General features: G+C 35.9%; 2 protein-coding genes across 2 annotated transcripts; one reads left to right on the top strand and one right to left on the bottom strand.

The window, feature by feature from the left end:
* Positions 1 to 6,505: 6,505 nt before the first annotated feature.
* On the bottom strand, positions 6,506 to 9,434 carry LOC147545067 (GLABRA2 expression modulator-like). The gene is made up of 4 exons (XM_086634806.1): positions 9,294 to 9,434; positions 9,091 to 9,192; positions 7,628 to 7,899; positions 6,506 to 6,969 (listed from the first exon to the last, which is right to left on the bottom strand). The coding sequence occupies exons 1-4, from the start codon at positions 9,301 to 9,303 to the stop codon at positions 6,781 to 6,783; spliced, it is 573 nt and encodes a 190-aa protein (XP_086490932.1). The 5' UTR covers positions 9,304 to 9,434; the 3' UTR covers positions 6,506 to 6,780.
* An 11,438-nt stretch (positions 9,435 to 20,872) lies between these two features.
* Positions 20,873 to 24,697, top strand: LOC147545068 (transport inhibitor response 1-like protein). Its single transcript, XM_086672807.1, has 3 exons — positions 20,873 to 22,194; positions 22,441 to 22,948; positions 23,222 to 24,697. The coding sequence occupies exons 1-3, from the start codon at positions 21,629 to 21,631 to the stop codon at positions 24,008 to 24,010; spliced, it is 1,863 nt and encodes a 620-aa protein (XP_086528933.1). The 5' UTR covers positions 20,873 to 21,628; the 3' UTR covers positions 24,011 to 24,697.
* Positions 24,698 to 26,379: the final 1,682 nt, after the last annotated feature.

Below are 26,379 nucleotides of genomic sequence, written 5' to 3' on the forward strand. Positions count from 1 at the left end.
GAAATCTATCGACGGATTAAAAGCACGCAAGAGTTAGAATCTTCGATTCAAAAGGCAATCAGAGAAATTTGATTCCTGGAGAATGAAGAAAATCTTGAATCACGAGTTTCAAGAAGGTAAGTGGGAGTAAACAAACCTTCCGGGTCCGTATGCAGAGTACATACAAAAGATTGAGTACGACATAAGGTGTTGTATAACAGTAACGAACTGACTCAATAAAGGACCACACACAAAAGGATAAAATGCCATTTTGGGCATCTGAAGATCTATAAGCATAGATCAAAAGGATGATAGGATTAGAGAGACTCAGTACGCTGAGATGCTTGAGATCCGAAACAGAAAATCTAAGACTCGGAAAGTCTAAAAGAATTTCGACCCAAAAACTCATGACAGAGGGCGTTGCAAAACTCGGAGTCTAAAAGACACCGATGAGCTAGCACGCATGAGAGAGACATTTATGTTCGAAAACATAAAGTCAATCATGTTGGACATGATTAGCATTTAAACATCCGAATTCGGATTGGAAAACCGAAACACTACTTAGTACATCCTAGAAGGCTAAAGGATGAAGTAGTACAAAGTTGAACATGTCATCGTAGCAAACTTCCAGACATGGAAGGAAAGTAGGCTAAAAGTGTTTTAAGCCGGGAACTGTTGCAAATACTACACAAAGAATTAAAGGCCTTAACTCTAGTAAAGATTACTAGATATTATCAAAGTTGAAGATAGTAATCTTCAAATTAATTGATAATAAGCAAAGTTTAAAACCGACTACCACGGTAGTCAAACTAAACTGTCACCTAAGACATAGTATGAGATTCATACACAGTCTAAGACATGAGGTATAAATTTTAAACCTCGACAAGTAAAACTGAGTGGGTAAAAGGAGTTTTACGGAAGAGGCTCAGATTTACAACTCTCGTTATCAGAAATAATAAGAATTATTTCACCAGTCGTCTAAACTTGGTTTAGTGTTTAAACGACAGTCCATCGATAATAAAACGTTCCGAATAGGTTTGTCAGATACGTGATCTGATGAATGAAACCCTATTAAGTGAACTTGGAATAATTATTATCAAAAATCCCTGGTCCAGGTCATTGCATGGACAACAATGACTCACGAAGACTAGCACGGGAGTCGATGGGATAGCGCAGTTTCATGGGCTATATGAATAGTATATTCTATTCGACTACGTGGGTGTGTAAAAGGTTTATACACTGGATAACCCTCAAATGAGAAGTACATCACTCGTGATGAACGTCAATATTTCTCATAAAGACAATTGGAGAGATTCCTCAAAACATGAGTGCTCCACTCATCTTATGTAAGGAATGCCCGACTTTGGTTCCGTTAAACGCCGCGCCGTAAAAGGAGGTTATAAAGGCGGATACTGGGAAGGACAGGATAGACATGAAGTTAAGTGGGAGTGCAAGAATGGATTGTGTCACCCTAATCACATTAGGTACAAAGTGTCTCAAGGCCACTTGATGAGTAGCAACTGAAAATGCGTGGCCGCGCTCAAACGGATTAAAGTTAATCGTTTGTCTTTTACAGTTGTACTCGGATATCAAGAAAGTCTGAATGACGTGACGTATCAGATGGGATACTAAATTGACACGGGAATCGAGGCATTGCACTTGTTCTAAGTCCAAGTGGGAGTCTGAAGGAGTTGAAGGAGATGTCCTTCGACCAAGGTGACAATGCGAACAAATTGTCGGATAGGACAATTGATGTGGAACATCATCAAGTCCGATTGATTTAGGGATCGTAGAGTTGTAGCTAGAGACCAACTACGATCGTCGAATTACGGAGTAATTCGCGGCTAACTTCGATCGGATCCTACAACGGGTTACACATAAGAGTGACAAATTGATCTAGGATATGACTAGTGGGAGTGAGATATAATCATGGGAGTGTCCCATAAACATATCTCATAGGCCTAAAAAGGAATTAGGCAAAGATAGTACAAAAAGGCCAAAAACAGGGTTTTTGGGCCTAGAACGGTTCGGGTACTTCTAGGACTCGGATTGGGATGAATTTTGGAGGGTTAGTTGCTGATATAATAAACATTATATCTGCCAATTTTCGTGGTGTTTGGGCACCTCCTCCTTAGGTAATTGAGAAAATACCAATAGTTGTTATTTTCGACTATTTCCCTAAATCTTATTCTAAAGGGTGTTTTAGGAAACCTAAAAGGAGGTGGATTCTTATTAGGGTTCTATATAAACACTCTTAGGGCAGAGAATAAGGTGTGGAATTTCTCTCTAAGCTTTCTTACTCTACCACATCAAGTAGAGAGGAGAAAGTGAGCTAATTCCCATTACTATCAATCTAGTCAAAGAAGAAGGTGTTCTTCTATCCAACCACCATTGGTGTGCTAGCTATACAACAAGGTGGGAGATCAAATTGATTGCTCGTGTCCCAAGTAGAGGAGCTACACTTGAAGCTCTTGGTCTTCTTCAATCAATTCAACTAGTTCGAGGGAAAAGCGATTAAGGTAATCTACTATCTCCATTAGATTAATTACTAGTTTTGCATGTGATCCTGGGAATACTAGTGTAGACATTAGATGTCATATTTCCGCTATAAACACTAGTAGAAGGGTGTAAATCCCTACACCACCCTATGAGTAAAGATACAGAAGTTGACGAGATCATCAGATTGTTCAATATAGATTGGCTCGACTTGTTTCAACCAAATCCTTTTATTCATGTGGATCTTGATTCACTCCTGAGTTTAGAAATCACCAATGAAGTTGACAGTTCTAATAGGTTTTGGAAATTTTTGTTAGGCCGAATATCAAGGTATTGTAATAGGGTTGCGAAACGTTGTGTCGAAAATAAACATGGATTACTTGTTATCATAGTGCGTATAGACAGTATAGAAGTAAGAAGCCTAGAAGATGAAAAAGAAATACACGAGGAAGTTAAAGAATATCTTCATGATTCTAGACCGGGTAAACAGTGGACTATATTCCGTTCGTTAGATGTTATAAAATTCGAGAAAGATTATGACGACAAAGAGGGAGATGAATGTTCTATTTGCCTCGATGAGTTTAAAAATGGAGTTCATATAGTTGACTTACCGTGTAGGCATATATTCCATGTTAAATGTCTTATGAGTTGGTATAATATTGCAGAAAAATGCCCCCTCTGCCTTTGTCTGATATTAGTTCAATACTGAGGGCATGCTTTTATAAGGGTCCCAAACATTGATGAAATAATATTGCTTGAATCTATTGAGCATGCGCTCCTTCACTGTCCTCTTGCTAGAAATATCTGGTTCTATTTCAATATCATATCAGAGAATATTATGAATGTTATAGAATGGATTTTTTCATGGGAGCACACACCTCCTTTCAATGAACCTACATACCAGAATCTGTTAGCTACTATCCTGTGGATCATTTGGAAAATCAGATGTGATCACTGTTTTCAATATGAAATTAATTCTCTATCTCAGATTATTAATATGATTCAGGCTTTTCCAAAAAATATTATCACTCTTCCTAGCATGAATACACAATTGCAAGGAAAATGGAACCCTCCAGAACCAAATTGGCTGAAAATTAATGTTGATGCTTCTTTTATCAATGTGCATGATATTACAGGAATTAGCCTAATTATCCATGATTCTGAATCTAAATTCATAGAAGCTCATACGAGTATTACGAGAGGCAGAAATAGTGAAGAAGGATAGGCAATTGCAATTCTCGAGGGCCTGGTATGGGCGGTAGAACATGATTATAATAATATTATTATTGAAAGTGATAATATAAATATCATACATAACATTCAGAATACTAAGCATGAAGTTCAATGGCAGTCTAGAATCCATCTTCGTAAAATTCAAGAGGTAAAACGCAAGATTCATATGGTGAAATTCAGTTACACTAATCGTAGATTCAACTCTCCGGCGGATAAGCTTGCTAAATGGGCCAGAAAGAAGAATAAATCGAAGACTTGGAGCAGAATTCCTTATTTTATGGTTTCTTTCTATTGTAATGACACTTTATTAGCTTAATAATATTTGTATCTCTTAACAAAAAAAAAAAAAAGATGAAGCAAAGTTAGGCCACTCCAAAAATCTCAAGTTCAATCTACTTTATCGTCAACAACACTTGGTTGGAGTGATAAGAGGTATAGTCTTCCATCCTAGAGGTCAAGGGTTGTAGACACGCTGAATAATTCAAAAAAAAAAATCTACTTTGTCTACATCTTTAGGTTTATTTTTCTTTTCAGTGTCTACAATTCATGTACTAGAGTTATTAGCACGATATTTGCATTTGATTTTCTTTCAAACCCGACTTGTTTTGCTTATGGTTAACAAAATGAAGTAAAGATCATATAGCATAAACCGTATTAATGGGAATGATGAATGAGCACATAACTACCAAAGTTCTTGATAGGTGTAGTAGATGATTTAGCCACACTTTTGCCTCTTCATCGATAACTTTTGCTAACTTCAGCCACGGTTTTCGCTGCCCACGGTTTGCGTGGCATGTATGAGAACAAGACAGGGGTGGCCCTGGGCCAAAGCGAACAAAGCGTCGCTTCGGGCCACCGGCTTTTAGGGGCCACCAAGACGCTAATTTCTTTAAAAAATATATAAGAAGTCCAACTCTCTAACAAAATTATAAGGGTCTCATTTAACAAATGTTAAGTAAAAAAGGGACACCAAATTTGATGATCTTTAAATGAATGGTGGACCCAACAGTTTGTTTGACTAATGAAACAAAAATGCTTTTTAAATTTCCAAATCATGAAATCTCAATACCTTTCCTTTCTTCAAGCCAAAGTGCCAAACCGGATTGTTTATTCAATTTCTAAAAACAAAGTCTATTATTTTGTTGTTGTAAGTTGTTCAATTTCAAAAGCGCAAAAAAAATATTTTGTTTTATGTTTAAAAAGTTAAACTCAGAAGATGATAGTGATTTGAGAGATTCACGTGGTCGCCTTGAAACCTTTTTCAAGCATAATGAGTCATATGACATAGACAGACTAGTCTTATTTTCTAAACTGAAAGTGTTGAAGCATTTTTTACCAAATGAGGTCAAAAGACCAATTGAAGTGCTAGATTTTTTGAAAGATCTGAAAGGTTGTTACCCGCGCACATTAGTTTCCTATAGAATTATGTTAACGATATCAGTTACTGTTGCCTCTGCAGAAAGACGTTTTTCTAAGTTGAAGTTGATTAAGTCTTATATTCGATCTACTATGTCGCGAGAAATGTTGAACGGGTTTGCTATATTATCTATTGAGAAGGATATGACTGACAGTCTTGATTATTCGATGATTATTAGTAACTTTGCATCGAAAAATTTAAGAAGAACAAAATTTCATTGATTGTAATTATCAAAAAAACTATTTTGTTATATGTAAATATGATGAAAATATTTTGCGGTACTTACGATTTTCATATAGTACATTTATACGTTTTACAATTTGATAGAAGGGGCCACATTTTCAGACCTCGCTTCGGGCCACCGAAAAGTCAGGGCCGGCCCTGGAACAAGATAATTTGGTTTTGGTGAGGAAAAATTAAAACTTCATTATGTATTGAGGATAATTTAGAGACGCCTTTCTAAAGTAATGTTGACACCCTTCAAAACAAAATTGAGAATGATTTCGAGTAAAGAGGCGCTGATAACACTATCAGGGAGCACATTCAGGGTAATCTAAAGACGCCTCTTTAAAATTAAATAAAAACACAAACATCTAAATCTTGAATTGTGTTCCAATTTAGATTTCAGATCTGGAAAAAAAATAAAACAAAATAAAATCCTACATATTAAAACAACTCAACTTAGTCAGTTAGAGCATCTCCAATGCAAATCTCAATCTTAAAAACTCGGAGTGCCACGTAGGATTTTTAGAGTTTTTATCTTAAAATTTATCTCCAATGCAAAACTCATTCAAATCTCTCAGATGACTTGTCGAGGGTGGAATGGAGATATCTCAAGAGGACACTCCATTTTTAGAGTGTCCTCTTGAGATATCTCTAAGTGCCAACTTAACATTTTCATATATCTTAATGAAAAAAAATGCCACATAAGCAATTTTTGGAGTTTTAGAGTGTTGCATTGGAGAAGTCCTTCGAATAGAGGATCTCAATCTTGACAAATAGGAAAGAGAAAAATTAGAGATTGACATTTAAATCTCGACACATAAGATTTTTAGAGTTTCGTTTGAGTTTTGCATTGGAGATGCTCTTATGTAAGGTATAAGTCTGGGCGTTCATTATTTGGGTAGGTACTCGCGTGTCCCCATATGGTGAATGAACACAATGTGCATGTACTTCTTCGTGTAAGCTCGACCCGACGTGATGTCAGACGGCGTGATCATAGATCCCACGGTGCACGTACACTCGGAGAATGCCCGAAAACACTTACTCGTAAAATCCAGATGTAATCAACTACAACGGCGTTAGCCAAGCGGGATCTACCGCGCCCGTAGGACGCAGTGGAAACCTAGTAAAAATAAACAACTTAGCCAATTTTGTATACTACAAAATCTTTTTGGAAAATACATTGAATTAAAACCATGTTAATCAAGATCAAACACAACAATCAAGCAACCAAAATTTTGTAATTTTCCTAACTATATCATATGAAAACAAAAATCTGTAGTGACTAAGTCTCATCAAGATGGGAACATCAAATAAAAGTATACATGTATATATATTCATACAAAAAAATGTAAGAATATTATATCATACCGAAACCTTTGTCGAACAAAAATACACATAAAATGAGGAAAATGAATGTTGTCCTAAGACTTTCATACCGAATGTAAGTTGCGGGATTGTAAAGCTTCTTGCAAGCATTGATCAGCGGTGTCGTAATTCATTAACCCCATGAACAAAAATTCAAGGCCGTCAACCGAAACAATTTGTATGTATTTTTCAGCTGGATTTGTTTTGCTTGCAGAAGGATTGACTGCTTTAAGTTGATGTAATGGAATGACTACCTGCTTATGAAGTAAACATGACATGTAAAAAAGAATTTGAGTACCATAAAGACATTATTCATCTATCCATTTTGTTGTGGGAAATTTCCATTATATATTTGAGATACGGGAGAAGCAAAATAGCTCGAACTAGAATCTTACTACCGTTCTTCATATAAAAACCCTATAAGTAATGAGTACCTTTCGACTTTCGTACTTTTAACCACTAGGTACTTGAACACTCTTGTCCGACCGGGTAAACAAGATAATGTGAGATTTTGATGTTCATCTAATGTGTACTTGCAGACAATCTTACTTGGGATATAAAATAGTGGTCAAGGTTACCGTCGTCAATGTATAACGCAACAATGTTTGATCTTAAAGTAAATTTTCTATGAACGAGAAAGAATAAATGAACTAGACGAGAAAATATATGGGTAAGGTCGTGTCCTCATTTTGGCTCTTTCCATTCACATTGTCTGATACCTCTTGAGTTGTCATGCAATATGCGGGTATGGTCGATGGGCTTTATTTGCCCAAAGTGGTCTTGGGCAAGTAAATTGACCACCACCTCCTCTCGAAACCAATGTGAGGCTAAAACCAACATAATATAGGTAAACTATTACTATTTCCGGTTTCCATTGTATATCGGTAACAAATACATATAAGTTGAAAATACCTTATAGTAGCTCCATTCCGTTTGGGGAGAATCTTTGTATGAAAGAGGGTTATCACTACAAAATGCAACTTTTGCAGTAGAAATATACAAAGTTCCCATAACTGGACCTGCATATGTTGAGAGATAGCAAGCAAATGAATTTTGAAGTTGCTCTTCAGGATCCGTCTCGAAAGATTGTCGAAAAATCTTCTCATAACCGCCTTCAGCTAGAATTTTTGTTGATTGAGCAATTATCCCCATAGCTGCATCAGTCACACTAGGAGCTGTTTTCACTGATTTGTCAAATAAAGCAATTTAGTCCCTTATGTTAAAAGATGGAAATGTTTCTTCTACTAAATTCTAGCTTCAAACTACAAACATGGTATGAACAAAAAACGCCGAAGGAATAAGAAGCCTATTCAGTTTGGAACAGGGTTTTCTATGTCCCTTTTGTTGTTTTTCGGGTATACGGAATTCAGGAAAGATCGAAGTTAGTTGATACTTACTTCTTATATTTCGTACAAACATGACGCAAATAATCGGTTATGGAAATGTCCGAGGTGAAAAAACCTCTTGGTTTGAGACGAATTACGCCAGGTGTGCATTCTCATATCACCTATTCTGTCTATACTATAGAACGACTTCAGTAGAACATAGTCTAACTAACAAGAAGTATTATGAATTTCAAAATGATTCTTGAATGACTGAAATTTATAAAACTAATTTTCTCTAAAAGGTTGGAAAAGTTTCTTCAATATTTAAATTGTAGACCTAGCAGTGCTCTATCACTCGAAAAAAAAAAAAACCAAAATATGGAGTTGATCTGACTCAATATATAAAAATCGAATGTACACATGTAAAAGGGACATGTTTGTTGGTTGTAGGGATGCTTATGTTGATCGTTGCATGAAGAAATACAACGTACGAACAAACATGATGGTTCCGCTGATTTGAATGTCGAGTGTGTTTCCAATTGTTAGATTAAAAGGGAATGAACAGAATGAACGCCATATGTTTGATCTAGATCTAATCCCGACAAGATTCTAAAGCAAGATGAAACTTCAGCATACATTGGACTGCACGCTTCGGGACCTTCTAAAAGGTTCCCTAAAGCGCGCCCGACAATCTTAAAGCGAGCCATCCGATTAGTTCTCCATTTGGGAAAAATGGTTACGTTGTTAGTATGTTGTTGTTTATATTCTCCAGACTTACCGTATCTCGTTCTTCTATTGTGTCATTCTATTAGCACAAGAATCATACAACAATTCTGCAATCGATATCGTTATCTGTTTATTTACGGTAAATTTTAAATTTCTAGAAAACAACAAAGCAAAATAACCAAAAAAAGAAAACCTTGTCCACGAAAAAATAGAATTTCGTTGTATAATTGTTGTAATTTTTCTGATTCAATCGTATTTTGTTCATTATCAATATAACATATTAATGAAGACATTTATGAATGATATAACCAGTTAGAAACTTACAATGTTGCCAAACATTTCCAGCCAGATCCTCAGCTTTCTTAGTTGCTTCTCCCACTATCTTACCCCATCTCCCAATTGCATCCCTAACTGAATCCATTCCTTCTGAATCAAAACAAATTTTACCCATTAACTTTTCATTGCCCTAAATTTTCTAATAAATCAACCAAATAGAAATGATAGAGATAGATGAATTTGGTACATACCCATGTTCATAAACAGTGAGAAAGTGAAGTATATCAAATCAATTGACTGTCTGAAAATGAAATTAAAATAAACCCTAATTCAGTTGTTTCAATCAGATCAAAATTAAAAACAGAAAGAGGTTATAAAAGAGGATTGGTTTCAGGAGAGAAAGAAGTTGCAGGATAATAATGACAATATGCTATTAGAGTAAGGATAGTTTCGTCAATCTGAAGTCAAATTAACCGAATTAATCGTTAAATAAACCGAAATTTTTGTCTTCTTCTCCTGATGGATTGGGGGATGTCATTCGGATTATCTTCCGGGTACGGGGTAGAGTCCGAGATACGTTAGATCCGGTCCATCTTTTCTTTTTGGATTGATCCCGACCATAATCTATCTTTCCCCAGACCTCTACCACTTCTTCTCCTTACGCCATCCATCACGGGTCGCCAGCAGTAGGATCGATTTTCTGTCTTATTCCTCTCCTCTTACTACCATTGAATTTTTGTCTTCTTCTTTCTTAGTTTGCGGAGGAAGAAAAAGAAAATGGTGGTGACAATAGGAAGTGACGTGGTGCGAGGAGATGATGAAGAATAGGGGTGTACACGAGCAGAGCTCTTAACGAGCTGCTCGAGCTCGGCTCGACTATTGCTCGTGCTCGACTCGAATATTAACGAGCCCGAGCTTAACACGAGCTCAAAATCAAGCTCGTTTACATAAACAAGCCGAGCTTGAACATTCTTTAGTGTATCACGAGCTACTCGTGAACAACTCGTTTAACATACATTTATAATAGTATTGTACTTAATTACGTATTAGTATTGAAACTTGTACATGAAATATCAACCATTAAAAAATTATCGGAATATGAATCATTAATCATTATTATTGTATGTGACAAATGATCATTGAAGTATTTCGATGATTTAGAAAGTTTTAATTTGAAGTATTTTGATAAACGAGCTTAAAACAATGCGAGCTCGAGTTCGAGCTCGAGCTCTTTCAAACTTATACGAACCGAGCTTGAACAAGTGGACAATTACTCGAACGAGTTCGAGCTCGAGCTCGAGCTCGACAGTCAAATACACGAACCGAACTTGAACATCTTACTACTCGGCTTGGCTCGACTCGAGTACACCTCTAATGAAGAAGTAGAAGAAGATGTGAATCTTTTAGGAGTCGTTAGAGATGACAGTCTGTCAGCGACTTTTGTCGCCACAAAGAGAATAAGTGGTGGTGTAGACTTGGGAGGATACAAAAAAAATTTCCATCTAAAGTTTTGTACTCCTGTATTTATTTTTCCAAGGTGGCGTAGACTTGGGGGGATACAAATTTTTCCAAGTAGGATAAATACTTGTTTGTCCCAATAAATACTTGTAGTTGGAAGAAAAAAACATGTGTTTGCTTTGATCACTTTCTTAATTGTACGAAAAACACATGTTTTTCCATAAAAACACCGGTATGTTTTGAGATCAAAGAATAAGACATATCAACCAATAGAAGAAGAAGAAGACTGAAGATGAAAATGGTAGGCGGAGTCTATAATGACTGGAATTTGTGGGGGTTGGGGTGAGAGGAAGATGAAGATGAAGAAGATTGGGAGGCAAGAGACAACCATATAAATTTTTGGCCCAAAAATAAATATGTACCCTAAGTCTTCCGAAGATTTTTATTCATGTCCCAAAACCTCCACCTGAAAAATGTGAACTTTACCTTGGCATGTGGGCAAATATTTTGGATGTGAATGTTTATGTTGGTCTAAACTGTCATTTTTCACCATATTATTTTGGCCCAAATTACCATATTGATATTGTAATAGATTTTTTAACAATCAGACAAGTTATTTTAGACTGAACAATAATTCTTCTAAGTTATATATATATGAAGTAATTCAAGAAGGCAAATAACAGTCCTAAAGAATCAGAAGGGAATCACAATAGTCGAGATGGCCAGACGTGGTTGTCCACTTTTTACTTTCTATAAAGATCAACGACACAAAATACTGCATTGCCATCTTCAGGATCCCGACCTTTCACAAATTGTCAAATTCATCCACTACTCTAAATTTGTAAATTTAAAAAACATTCAGTAATGTTGATAATGTGTTTAATAATCTCAAAAGAGTAAGTAAAATAAATAACAATTTAATCGTCATCAATGCACAATATAGTCGTAATTAATTCAATTTTTTTTTTTTTTTTTTGTTGAGGAGAAAGCTACAAAACGCAAGAACTACACAAACGAGGACTGTAAGGCGACAGGAAGATCTGATCGAGCAAGCCAAGTCCAGTTTCCTCCATGCAGGCGACTCCATTTAGCCAACTGATCCGCTCTAGTGTTACCTTCCCTATTGACGTGGGAGTAAATAATTCTGATGAAGTTTCCTTCCAGTTGGCGGATTCGGTCGAAGAGCTTGAATGTTTGCCACCCAATATCTGCCTGTTTACCATTGAGCATTTGAACAATATTACTATTATCACTTTCTATATGGAGGTACGCTATGTTCTTTGTAGCCGACCATTGAAGCGCTTTGACGATTGCCCAGCCTTCACATTCTTCTGCGTTTTGTCCTCTGAAGTTACATGCCGTCGCCGCTATGAAAGATGCTTGATCATCAAACACTACGTTACTAATTCCCGCAAATTCATTGCCCTCCACGAATGAGGCATCGACATTAATCTTGATGAAAGGCGCTGTCGGTGGGGACCAGAGGGAGTTCCTCTCCTGAGGGGAAGTAATTACCGAATCCTTAAGTAGAGTTGGAGTGCTTTTAATCTGTTTAATAATCATCATAGGTGAAATCTTAGTTGACGAAAAGCATTTATCACACCTCGCTTTCCATATCTGCCAGAGAATATTAGCAAAAAGACCGCTGATCTGCTCATCAAGAACTTTTCAAGAAGTAATCCAATCAACCAGATTAGTAATATTGCCAGAGATAATATTAAAGTGAAACCAAACCACAGAAGCTAAATCACAATGTAAAAGAACATGAGTAGTCGTTTCAGTTTCTCGACAGAAAGTACACTCGAAGTTATGATCAGTAAATCGACCAATAATACTACGCACAGGTAAACTGTTGGTGCAACATTTCCACAGGAATAGTTTGATTTTTGGTTGGACCGGTAGATACCAAATGAAATGCCAATATTTAATATTATACTCATTATATTTCGTACGTAAATAATAGTACATGGATTTGATTGTGAATTTACCCGATTTGGTTAGGGACCATTGAGCCGTGTCATCCATGTGTTCCTGCAGATTGATGCTCAAAATGGAATTAGATATATCTCTGTTAAAACACTGCGTAATCATATTCGTATTCCACTGGTTATTAATAATAAGTTGGGAGACCTTAGTGAGGTTGCTATTATTGGTATTATCTATAGGCGGCGGGTGGTTGGGAATCCAGTAATCCGACCAAATATTAATGTTAGTTCCTTTATTGATATCCCAGAAGGTTAAATTGGTAACGTTATCCACCTGCTTGGATATGGATTTCCAGAACCACGAGTGATGGTTCTTGGCACGAATTGGTTTATGATCACTGTTGAAATACTTCGCTCTGAGAATCCTGGCCCAAGGAGAACCAGTATCTTAGAGAAGTCGCCACAATAACTTACTCAAAAAGGCCTGGTTATCCAGAGCTGGTAACCGGAAGCCGAGACCTCCCAATTTCTTAGGAAGACAAATAGCGGACCAGTTAATGGTATGAATCGTTTTGGATTTTCCCCACCAGAAAGTTCGTTGAAGAACTTCAATGCGACTGCTTATGCCCTTGGGAATGACAAAGCATTGCATTTGGTATCGGGGAACAGCCGCAGCTATAGTATTGATAACAATAGCGCGGCCAGCGGGAGAGAGGAGAGAAATCTGCCATTTAGAGAGTTTAGATTGGATCTGACTAATGAGGGAAGAAAACAACTTCCGTTTGTTCGCACCAATGAAGAGGTGGGTGCCAAGGTATTTGTCAAGATTAGAAGATTGATGGACCTTGAAATCACGAATGATCATACGTTTGAATTTCGGATGGGTGTTTTTAGAGAAGAATATGGTAGACTTAGTGAAGTTGATCATCTGACCCGAGGCAGAGCAGAAGGTGTCCAGAATATTTTTAAGGGTGGTGATATTGTCCAGAGAGTTCAAACCAAAAATGATGCAATCATCCGCAAAGAGGAGATGCTTCATCGTAATGTCGGATTTAGGAATCGGGAAGCCCTGAAAGGGAGTGGAATGACTATTGGTTTCCAAAAGGCGACTAAGACCTTCCATAGCAATAGTGAACAGAAAAGGAGACAAGGGATCACCTTGCCGGATACCCCTGCTGACATTAAAGGTAGGACCGGGACGACCATTAATAAGAACAGCCATGGACGAAGTGGAAATGCAAGTGTGCACAAGGCTAATCCACTTGGAATTAAAGCCCATCCGGCCCATAATGGTCTCTAAGAAGTTCCATTCGATCCGATCGAAGGTCTTTGACATGTCCAGCTTAAGGGCGAAATAACTCTTCGAACCTTTGGTGAGTTTGAAAGAATGGACCACTTCTTGGCTGATGATGATGTTATCCGGAATGGTCTCTAAGAAGTTCCATTCGCCCTTTCAGGCGTAATTAATTCAATTAGATATAGGGTTTAGAATGATGAATTGGGGTGGTAAAATAGTTGATTTATGAGACAGGAACCACAAAATATCCTAGTTCCTTTTTATTGTAGGTATAAAGGCTACTAGAAAAAAAATATCACCGTTTATGCTTACACTAAAAGGTGGTGTCCTTTGCTTAACTTTCACAATGTCATTGTAGTCCGTATATTTCCAATTTTAAACTCTACTACAATAGTAAGGGACACTTCATTGCCACAATATTTATAAAAGTCAAGAGTTGGTACGTTTGATTCTTTGAGGTTAGAGATGTATTCTCTTAAGTTATCTTATGCAGTTTACAGGTGTAAATAAAGTATCGGTAATTAATTTGTTGGTTATTATTTTTGGAATTAGTACTCTTGGGGTATTAAGTATGACTCACGTAGAAGTGTTTTATACCAACTATGTGTTTATTTTATTCTTGTGATGCATCAATGACGTAAAATGTGATAATTATTCTATAATAACATAATGTGATGTTTATTTGAATGTAATTGTCACGCTTATTTAAAAATATTAATGTTAAAAATACAATTAACTTAGTGAGGACAGGGGAGAAGTAAGTATATTGTTAAATAAATAAGGCTAAATATTTGATTTGTTAATCATGCAGATAAAAGAAAAAATATCTGCTAATTCAAAGTTAACATCATGTAGGTCATAAAGAAACATAGGACCATGTTTGCTAAAATGTAATAAATCATTTCAACAAAAAAAATGTAATAAATCAAAGTGAATCGATAGCTAGGCAATGGGCAATATAGTCAGGGAATGAACCAAGGGGGTGCGGCCCCACGATCCTTCCAAAATATTTCAGCGGTAGGCACAAAAGAAATCGTAGGGTTTTTGTTACGGCCTAAAACCGTAGCAAATGAGTTTTATCAATGACAAATAGTCGGTAACCAATTGTACCATTGCAAATGACTTTAGCTACAAACTTTCGGTTATAGGACAGTTCCTATCTGAAAAATAAGTTCTTTGGTTATGACTTTGGTCGTAACAAAAAGTCATATATTCATATAATATATGCCCTATCCATTTCTTTAGATTTATTAAAATACCAATGTTTCATATTCTTCGAGGTAATTACTAGAAAGGTCAAAATAATATTGAAAATGAGTAGAAAAGCACTAAACATTTGAAAATTATTATTCAGGTCAAAAAGTGTGCAAATACTAAAATACCCTTTTTTGTCATTTTGTGTAACTAAATTCTTTTATTTTTCTTTAAATTTTAAATCGATATAACTTTTGTTTGAGATGTCGGATTTCTATAAAAATTATATATTTAGAAATGATTTTTCATTAGCTTTCTAACAAGATCCACTTTCAATATTTTTTTTTCAAAAAAAAAACCCAGAAAAAAACGGCGTTTTTTCCCTTTACGTTTTTCTGCAAACGTGTTTGCAACGATCTGTTATGCAGACGTGTTTGCAACGATCAGTTATGCAAACGTGTTTGCAACAATCTGTTATGCAAACGTGTTTGCAAAAATCTGTTATGCAAACATGTGTTTGCAACAATCTGTTATGCAAACAAGTGTTTGCAAACGGCTTTTTTTTCCCTTACATTTCCTGCAAACACGTGTTTGCAACAATCTGTTCTGCAAACAAGTTCTGCAAACACATGTTTGCAATAATCTTTTTTGCAAACAAGTGTTTGCAATAATCTTTTTTGCAAACAAGTGTTTGCAAATAAGTTCAGCAAACACGTGGTTATAAGTGCACTGTATTCTACTTAAATATCAACAACCATATATCAGAACCCATGTTCGGTATTATGAAAAAAGATAAAAGATCTGTAAAAATAACATTAACCACAATGAATCTTCATTGTAGTATGTACTCTACCAAATTTGACATACTATCTCTGTGATTGGAAACATATCCATCGGAACCAACTAAAAATAGTTGACTATGTTGGAAGCATGGTCCTGGAGGACCGATGAAGATTAATTGTTGTATGGGGCTCCATGTCCGATCCAATTCCAGCCTTCTAATGTGTCCCACTGATATTCAACGAGACCACCATTTTCCGTAACCATGAAGAGAGAACCAATTAATGATAAAGATGAAAACCTCACAGCAATTCCGGGCAGTCTTGATATGATTAAATGGGTCTGAACCTTCGCCCAATTGATGTCTTTCTGCGGAAATTAACTGAAAGAGTTAGTGGGCCTGAACCTTCGCCCATGATACCCGACAAATGGAACTCTCCAAATCTTCCATCATCTAATGGGAACAGTGTCCTTCCAGTCTGAAAATGCAGTCCAGGAATCCCTCTAGCTGCTTTTGCATCAATTGGATGCCTATGATTTACCCATGTTTGTTGCTGCATTTGATTGTCCTCATCCATACATGTCTTTTCATGTAAAAGAAGGAAAAGAAAGAAAAAAAGAAAAAAACAGAAGCTGCAGTCAGGATAGCTCGGCAAATCTTCTAAGCGGATAAAGGTAAGTTTTTATATGGTTTATGAAATAGCTAAAAAAGTTAAAAAGTGAATCAGTTTAGCATATAAACTTAGAATGACTTGAGCTTGCATATTGTGATTACCTGACTGCTTAAGAATTTGATATTCAAATATGGATCCAATTGATATAGAAGTGATTTTAACACTTGAACAAAAGAGATAAGTCACGACTCCTACCTTTTCAGCGTAGATACTTTTTCAAGGCTGTTAACACTCAAGTACTCAACAGTACATGGACTCTCTCTAGTAACACGTCGGGGTTTTGGACAAATGATATTTCTAGGTCCTGGGGGCTGGTCTTTTGGTAACTGCATGTTCTATTTTCCCCCCGTGTCGCGTTCACAACCCATATGATTTTTCATGGAGGTCTTCTCCAAGCAACTAAACTACCCCTTCCATATCCTTTTTTTTGACATAAGCACAATGAAAGAAGTCACAAGAAATCACATCTCTTTCAGACATTTCATCGAACAGTTTGCGTCCACATTCAACAAATCCACATTCAATGTGTTACCAACATATAAATCATATCTCTTGGCAGAATTTCTCGATAGATCCAACCAGAGCAAGTTACAACTCAGGCGAAAAATCATGTAAATCTAAGACGAACTAGTTAACCGAGAGATATAAGTAAGGAAAATTCGAATATAAGTGATTACATCAATAGAAATACGAATTCAACCATGCCAACGTCGAAGATCAAAACGAACACTGTACATACCTTGATGGAGAAGAAGATGAAGAAGATGAAGGCCATGGTATCCTAGAGAGAGGAAGTAAATGTACAGAGATAAGTGAAAGAATGGACACGGGGGTATTTCTGGAATAATTGTTTTCAAAATGACCTTAAGAATAATTAGTCATATTATTTTAAACAGGAGTGACAATTATATATAATATTATGACACATTTTAGTTATTTGAAAATGTTAAGGGTTTTTTTGATAATTATGTAAAATATATTGACTCAATCTCTCATCTTCCCATACAATAACACAAATATAAAGATGAAATTGTAGATGTTATTTGCAACTTGACCTATTTCAACCAAAGCATAACAATTTTCCTAAAGACAGTGATTCAAGGCACAGCATCCGTCTTAGTGTAATAATCATAAATAGTGGTTAAGATACCTTTGTTATGTTGCCGAAAAAGGTAATCTTAGTCGTGCTACCTTTGCTAGCGGATGTTGGAATGGTTAAAGAAAAGCCAACAGAATGATGATTCTCAAATTTAGATGAGATTGGAACTCTAGCAAGAACAATGGTGGAAACTAAGAGAGATAAAGGATATCATTTAGTTTATTTGCTTATCACCTTACCATTAATTTTGTCGGTTGTAATTGCCTCCGTTGAAAGAACTTTTTCAGATACGAAGTTAGTCAAAACACGTTTAAAAAGCAAGATGAGTGATCCGTGGTTGAATGATAGCTTAGTAGTCTTTATTGAAAAAAAGTTTTTAATGAAATTAACAATGAGTTGATTTCCAGACATTCCAAAACACGAACTCTCGTAAAAGTAAATTGTGTTTGTAATTCTTGATATATTAATGAATACTTGTATTTACAAAAAAAAATTATGTGAATATATAATTTTGCACTCCTACGTCTATTTTCATCTTTCATCAAAAAAAAAAATCTTTTTTCATCTCTTCAACAAATAAAAAAGTCTACTTTTATTTGATGAATACTTGAGAGGGTTAAAAAATCCTTTTCCAACACTAACTCTAAAATAACTAAATTTAACATTAGTTTACGTTTCATCAAAAGTCAAAACAACAGTATTTCAACACAAAAAGAGTCAACAATAGAAAATTAGAAGGAAAATAACATGAAAAAGCAAGACGATGTTGGACTAGCACTTGGAAAATGACCGATACCCAAATTGATTTCGTGGCATGAGGAATAGGCAATCAATTATGCCACTTTATGAAGATGTGCAACATCAAGAAATAGACTATTCACAACCCTAAAGAGTTCAAGTGCAAAGTTTTGCTTTTATAAAATTGCTTGGCTTTTTTCCGATAGAACCCCATCAAAATGGTCCAAGAGAGAAAATTCATATTAATAGATGGAATGTGTAGGAGAGAGAAGAATAAACGACGTTATGTTTACCCGTTATTGTTTATTGTCAACGTAAAGCTGTATTTTATTCAACTTATCTCTAAAAGTTAGATAAAAGTTTTGCTACTCCTATTTTCTAAAATGAATCATTTAGAAGTAGAATAAAAATAAAAAATTCAACTTTTATCACTTCACATATCCTTGTCAAACTTGTATTCTTTTAATAGTGTTAGGATAAGAAGTGTTTTTCTGCCCAACATTATATTGGCTTTTCTTCTTCCTTTAACGCATTAATATCGGTAATAGACAAAAAAAATTTGTGAGCAAACATTGAACACAATGTAGTGAGAGTTGGGTTTTACGTCGGTTTGGATCAAATATTTTTGAATTAGGTTCCTTTTTCATTTGAAGCATAATTTTTCAAACTTTTGCTTAAAACTTAAAGAAATATATGTAAAGAAGAAATTACATCTACATAATGTTACTAAATCATGTACACTTTCAACGGTTTCTTGCTGATAACCTAGAAAAAGACATGCGAGTCGATTTCAAATCGTGAAAACTAAAAAAGAGATCTATCACGACCCATTTAAATTGCCATTTAAAGAAGTTGTTTCTGAAAAATGAATCTATCAAATGATTTATACGAGTTGAACGATTATGAGTAAATTTAAGTAGTTGGTCTAATTTAAGAATTCTTTTGTAAAACTAATAATAAGGGTAAATTAGGAAAATGCAGCCCCAAATTACAGTACAAAAAGATAATATAACTTTTAAATATCACATTACCTTTAATCATTAAAATTTTCTTAGCTAATCATGTTTAATTAGGTAAACTATAACTATGTCATTATTATTGTTCATGATTGTTTTTTCACTGTGGGTTATAGTTCAAATAGTGTGGGTTATAGTTCAAATAGAGTCATTAACATGTACTTATATGAAAATAACAAAATCATCATAGGAAACCAGTACTGTGTTTTGTGAGTGAATGAAGAGGAGTAATAGTTGTAGAGACTATAGAGAGAAAGTAGAATAGTTTTTTTTTGATGAGAGAGAAAGTAGAATAGTTGATATATAAGTTGTAGTCTTTTATAGACTAGAGAGAGAATGTAGAAGAAGAAAGATTCAAATAGAAGATTAGATTTGAGTGGTACAAGTGACAAAGAAGCTAACTCAGCAACACCTATTAAATACTATTATGTTTATCAATTTTATGTCCTCCACTCCTTTAATCTCCTTCTTCACTAACCAACAAATTAGTAAGAACCACTATATTCCTAGAGAGAGAGAGAGAGAGTGTAAAAGAAATAGAAATATAGAAAGCAACTAATTTAAATGATATTCAAATGAAAACCAAAGTAATTACTCCAAACTACCCTATAGAAATACTTTTTGTGAAAATTTATAGTAAGAGTAATTCTAATGGCAATCTAGGCCGAAAAATTACTTTTTCACTCAAAATTTTCAGCTTCAGCTCAGCTTCAGTTCAGCCTCAGCTCAGCCTCAGCTCAGCCTAAAAAATTCAGCTCCAATCTCAACCTCTCTTGAAGTCGAAAATTTATTTATGTGGGAAATGCGTGTGTGGTATTTTTGTTGGTGTCCGAGAAACATGTGTGGTTTTGTGTATATACAAAACACGTGTTTGAACTATTTTCAAAATAATATTTTTCTTTCCAATGTTGAGAAATTATTCGGGACCGACACTTTCGTTCAATGTATTAATGTGGAAGTTTTTTTAGAGTTGAAAAAAAATTTAAACTAATTACATTAAAAAAAGCAAAAAAAAAATAGAAGAAGATCTTGGCCGTTGGATTTTTTACAGCGGCCAAGATCATCCCCAACGGTCATGTTGGGGACATTCAGTCGCCCCTAATGTTAGGGGCGAAAATTTTTGGCCTCACCCCTATCCTCACTCGACTTGCTTTAACAGACTAGTTGGAATCAAGTATCAAACTTATTAATCACAACTAAATTAAAACTACATCGCACAACAATGAAAAATACAACAACGACTCCATGTTCAAATAAAGTAGATCAAAATATAAAAGTGAACGATTAAGACGAGAGCATCCAATTATTTTTTTTTTTTTTTTTGAACTAGCTTTCATAGATTAAATAACAACGTTATTACAATATTTATTAACTAACATACAAGGTACATTCTTCCACTCTTTGCTCGTGTTTTTCTTCTTTGCCCATTTAGCTAATCTGTCTGTGCTGGAATTGAGTTCTCTTTTCGAATCCATTTATTTCTCTAAAAGAGAAAGCTCGTCATGACATTTCACTACCCATTTCTACCTATTTTCGATTGTTTTGACTAGCTTATCATTTTTGTTAAAAATACTAATATAAGTTGATTAAAAATAATCTATTTTAAAACAAGTAGTAAGCATTAAACAGTCCTAAAATCGAATAGTAGTGGTAGAAATAGTTACTCTAAAAATTATGGTAATGGAGGGGTGATGGTTTGATAGTTTCGGACACTATACATAAAAAAAAAAAAAAAAAAGTAGAGAGAGAGAGAAACACAAAAAAATATTAGAGGTAAGAAAAAAGATTCCTTTTTTAGGAAAAACAAAAACAGAACAAGTACTAGTACTTACTCCGCCTTTGATTTTCGTTTTCAGGGGAAACGAGCAAAAAAGAAAAGGTTGAAAACCCGAATAATGGAGAGGATATGGTGGTTGGTCTCTGGTTTTCTGAACTGAACGAGTCGAGATAGATAGAGATAGAGAGAGAAAGAAGAGGAAGAAGAGATAGAGAGAGAAAGAGTGAAGAGCATGAAGAATCCCAATGCACCCAGAATCAGACATCAGACTAAAAAGAGACGTGACGTGAGTAAAGAAATCAAGCAATTTAGTAATCTTCTCTCTCTCTAAACTCTCTTTCTCTTCTTACAGATCTCTGATTCATTTCCCATACTTACATGTTTGTTCTCTCTCTCTCTCTCTAGTCTTTCTTCAGTCTCTCATCAAATCTTAAAAATTGAAGCCTTTTTTTCTTCTCTCAAATTTTGGGTACCTACCCTAATCCAAGTTTGTCTTTCTCTCTCTAAGATTCTGAAGGGAGATGATTTTGTATGATCTGAAAATGAAGAAGTAAATTTTGTTCAATTTAGTTGTAGATTTGGTAAATCTGTTTCATAAGTTGGGGGATTTTAGATCAGAAACTTTGAGATGAGAGAGGAAGAAAATCAAACTGAGATGTTTGAAAATGATGAAAAGTCAACAACAGATCTTGCTGGTTATGATGGAGATGGAGTTGGTGGAAGCGGTTGTTGTTCAGTTTTTCCCGATCAAGTTCTTGAAAACGTTTTAGAAACAGTACTTCTTTTTCTCACATCTCGTCGTGATCGAAACTCAGCTTCTCTTGTTTGTAAATCATGGTATAAAGCCGAAGCCCTAACTCGATCGGAGCTCTTTATCGGCAACTGTTACGCCGTTTCTCCGATCCGAGCGATCCGAAGATTTCAAAAAATTCAGTCACTGGTATTAAAAGGAAAACCTAGATTTGCTGATTTCAATTTGGTTCCACGGAATTGGGGTGCTCATTTTTCTCCATGGGTGACTGAGATGTCATCAGCTTATCCACGATTAGAAAAAGTTTGCCTGAAAAGAATGTCTATTTCTGATGATGATTTGAGTCTTGTTGCTGATTCCTTTTCTGATTTTAAGGAACTTGTTCTTGTTTGTTGTGAAGGATTCAGTACTACTGGACTTGCTATCATTGCCAGCAAGTGCAGGTATGTTGATTTTTAAGGGTTTCCCCTCTTTAAGCTTTTGATTCTACTTTTTAGGGTTTTTATTTCATTTGATTCGTTCTCGCTTGAAAACGTTTATTAGTTTGATCTGTTATCTTGAATAAATGACTGTTTAGATATGAATTACATTGCATAATGATTTGAATTTAACCTAATTAAATGAATGTCATGACTGAAAACTGTTTAGTTTATTGATATATGTATTATTGCATAATGTGGTATACTCAGAAAACTTCGGGTGCTTGATCTGACTGATTCGGAAGTGATGGATGACGAAATAGATTGGATATCTTGTTTTCCTGAAACACGGACTTGTCTTGAAACGCTTGCTTTTGATTGTGTGGAATCCCCTATAAATTATGAAGCTTTGGAGCGGTTGGTAGTACGATCTCCTTCTTTAACGAAGCTCAGGTTGAACATCTATATCTCCACTGCACAACTCCACCGACTAATGATCAGAGCTCCGCAGCTAACACACTTAGGAACAGGGTCATTCTGTCCAAGTCCAACTGATACCGTTTCTCTAGTAGACGAAAAAGCGAATCTGTTATCGGCATTCAATTCTTGCAGATCGTTGATCTGTCTCTCGGGATTCAGGGACAATTATCCGGATTTTTTTCCTTCTATCTATCCCGTATGTTCAAACCTAACTTCACTTAACTTCAGCTATGCTAGTATCGACGCTGAGCAACTTAAACCAATTATTCGTCACTGTCATAAGCTTCAGATATTCTGGGTATGTATCTTCTCTGATTTATTCTCATTTCGTTTTAAGATGAATAATTGTACTTCTACAAGTTTATGAGATGGAAAGTACTTGATGACTTGAAACATATTTGAGTCACTTGGAACCATATGATGTAGTTTTAGAAAGAATAAACAAAATTTAGAAACATGATTTAATGGGTATCGTTACCAAATAGAAACATAAATAACAGAACAATCCCCATGCCAACTTATAACTCTCTCTCTCGCATGATTGTTATTGTTTATATTTGTTTCTATGCAGGTCCTGGACACAGTATGTGATGAGGGACTCCGAGCTGTGGCTGAAACTTGCAAGGACCTTCGTGAGCTTCGAGTATTTCCCTTGCATGCTCAAGAGGATAGTGAGTCTCCCGTTTCAGAAGTTGGACTTCTTGCAATTTCTGAGGGTTGTAGGAAGCTTCAATCCATTCTATATTTCTGCCAGCAGATGACTAACGCAGCGGTTACGGCCATGTCAAAAAATTGTCCAGAGCTAGTGGTTTTCCGTCTATGTATAATGGGACGGCGCCGGCCAGACCATATAACTGGAGAACCCATGGACGAAGGATTTGGGGCTATAGTTAGGAACTGTAAGAAGCTCACAAGACTTGCTGTATCTGGTTTGCTCACGGATAAGGCTTTTCATTATATCGGGATGTATGGGAAGTTAGTTAGAACCCTTTCTGTTGCTTTTGCTGGGGATAGTGATATGGGGCTCACTTATGTTCTTCAAGGGTGCCCTAAATTGCAGAAGCTCGAGATTAGAGATAGCCCGTTTGGAAATGCAGCTCTGCTCTCTGGTTTTCACCATTATTACAACATGAGGTTTCTTTGGATGTCCTCTTGTAAACTCTCTCTTGCTGGTTGCAAAAAAGTTGCTCGAGAGATGCCGTCTCTGGTAGTAGAAGTGATTAGGGATGTAGAGGAAGAGGATACAGATGATAACACCATCGAAGAAAACTCGGGTGATTCTACCATTGGGACGTTGTATATGTATCGGTCACTCGATGGACGGAGAAGTGATGCTCCAAAATTCGTGACAATCTTGTAGACCTTTATGGTGTAGTTAGAGGACTTATTAGCCATTTGTATGGAAACGATGGAGCATTTTACTATCTTAACCTTTGGGGATGCTTGAAGTAGAAAAGTAATTACCTTCTGAAACCCATGAAATTTTTTCGTCCATTGTCTCGCATAGATCATGGAGATGATCCGACATGTTATCTCTTCTTGACACGGGTGTTGTAGCGGATGGCATTTGAATTTTCCTCTTATTCATCCCTCAACTTGAAGAGGAAGTGGGTTATTCAGAGAGGTAGATTTTGCTCAAATGTTGTTTTATTATTAAACAGTTATTTACATTCCTTCCTTACTATTCATCATAAAAGGAAGGTGTCAATGGGATGTTAGATCCGCAAGTGAATTGATTGAAATATGGTAGTATCGTTTAGCTCTCAAGCAGAGAATCGAGGGCTCCCCATTTTTTCCTTATAAATATGTTGTATTCATAGAGAAGAAAAGGAGGAGACCAGAGTCGTCGGAAAATTCAACCTCGGTAAGCAACGAGTGAGACCGGGTAAGTACATCTTTGTTGAACGAAAAACTTTAAATTTTTCTTCAAATGTTTGTTGATTTGAACTGTTTCGCCCCTTAATTTTTCGAGAAGTTGGAGCAAGAGATTATATAAATTGTTGTATGTTCTAGGGTTTTGAAGAAATATTGGTAAGTTCTTTTTTCATTATGCTTCTTGAATTCTCTGGTCCTAGAAATCTTCATTTATTGTTATTAGAAACTTTACTGCCTAGTAGTTTATGTGCTCAGCTCAGTTGGGTAGGATCATAATCTGTAAATATTCTGTGTGAGTAAAGCGCTTGTCCTCGTACGTTTTGTTCTTTCATTTCTGATCTATTTTCTTCTCTCTTCTATTGTCATCACTTGAAAATGGGGCTAGTGCCATTGGCACAGACAGGTAGGGTTTACCGGGTTAAGTGTGTCCTGTACACGTACCCATTACGGGTAGTGAAACGTCGTTACAGCCCTTGGATCGGTACTCAGCAGGGATCTTTGTCAAGAGTTGGTTGCAGTGAGGAATAGTTAAAGGAGATGAAGAGCCTCATCCTTTCTTTTTTGGTTTATCTGCTCAAAAGGAATGGATGGTTTAATGATGCTTCGCCTTTTTTTTTTTTTTTTTTTTCCTATTTCCCCTTTCTAGTGTTATGGTCCTCCAAAGAGAGGAAATGAAATTGACTCAACAAACAACAACAGATTATTAGGGTTCATTATGTTATAGGTTATCTCCAATTGCAAACTGTGAATATTTTGAGAATGGTAAAAAACAATCTTCTTTTTTGCATGTTACATTTAGGCCAATTTAAGCACGTTCATGCGAAGTCGGATCCAACAGCGGTGCGAACCTGGCTGTCCCATTAAAGTTCACGGGCGGCTACCAATTTTGGAAAGAAAATGCTACGGAAGAAGGAAAATTAGGAAATTTTGGTAGAAATCTTATATAGTTTGAGTTGATTTGCGGTTCAACGAATCAAAGTCATCACAAATATTTGTTCTCTTTAAATTAGGGAAGACGTAAATGAAGCGGTGAAATATTATCTCAATCTAACTTTTCTTTAGAATCGTTTCTTTCCTATTCCCCGTTACAACGGCCTCTTGGATTGCTCTCGCGGTTCACGGGAGAAAGTACAATTTACCTAATTATTTAGTGCACTTGTTTGAAATTATTTATAGTTTTTCAACTTCTCAAAAATGCATTATTAAGTCTAATGATTTTTTAGGATCCACAATTAAAATGAGGTGAGTGTTTTGTATTTCATTATTGAATGATATAGAGTCTACTTCCCCATTTCCCTTTTTAAACTAGCTCGCCTGGGGGTGGGCGCCCACAGGCAAACTTACTTCGGGTTCGGGCGGGTCGAGTAGATCGAGAGCGTGTTAATTAGGGCTCTCGGGTAAGTCGGGCGGGTAATTTTAAAAATTTGTATGCCCATTGTCCACCCGCACCCGTTAAGAGGCTCGAGTATTTCGGGTTCGGACAAAAATCGGGCATCAAGTATAGCATAAACATCAATTCACAAAGAGTTGTATGCCTTACCACTCTTTGGCATTTAAGCTACCAAGCCTTGCTAATGGAAGTACAATATCTCTAACCAATTTATAGAAACCTTGCAATACCCTTTTCACTTGTAAGTGACCGGTGTGGGACTATGTCACTAGGGGAAATGAAATTTTTGAGTGTTAGTTTATAGCCTTACATTGAAAGTACATAAGATTTCCAAGCGGTTGAGTTATAAATTAACTACCCAATCTCTCTTAAGTCAAGCTCTGGGAGCTTCTGGAGCTGCTCTACTAAGTAAACTTATGGCTTAGAGAATGGGCCTAATAGAACCCAAATTCTTGAAGTACCCA

The sequence above is a fragment of the Eschscholzia californica genome, unplaced genomic scaffold (assembly GCF_041429995.1).
Source record: "Eschscholzia californica isolate CP2 unplaced genomic scaffold, dmEscCali1.0.p SCAF_4, whole genome shotgun sequence".
Taxonomy (NCBI): domain Eukaryota; kingdom Viridiplantae; phylum Streptophyta; class Magnoliopsida; order Ranunculales; family Papaveraceae; genus Eschscholzia; species Eschscholzia californica.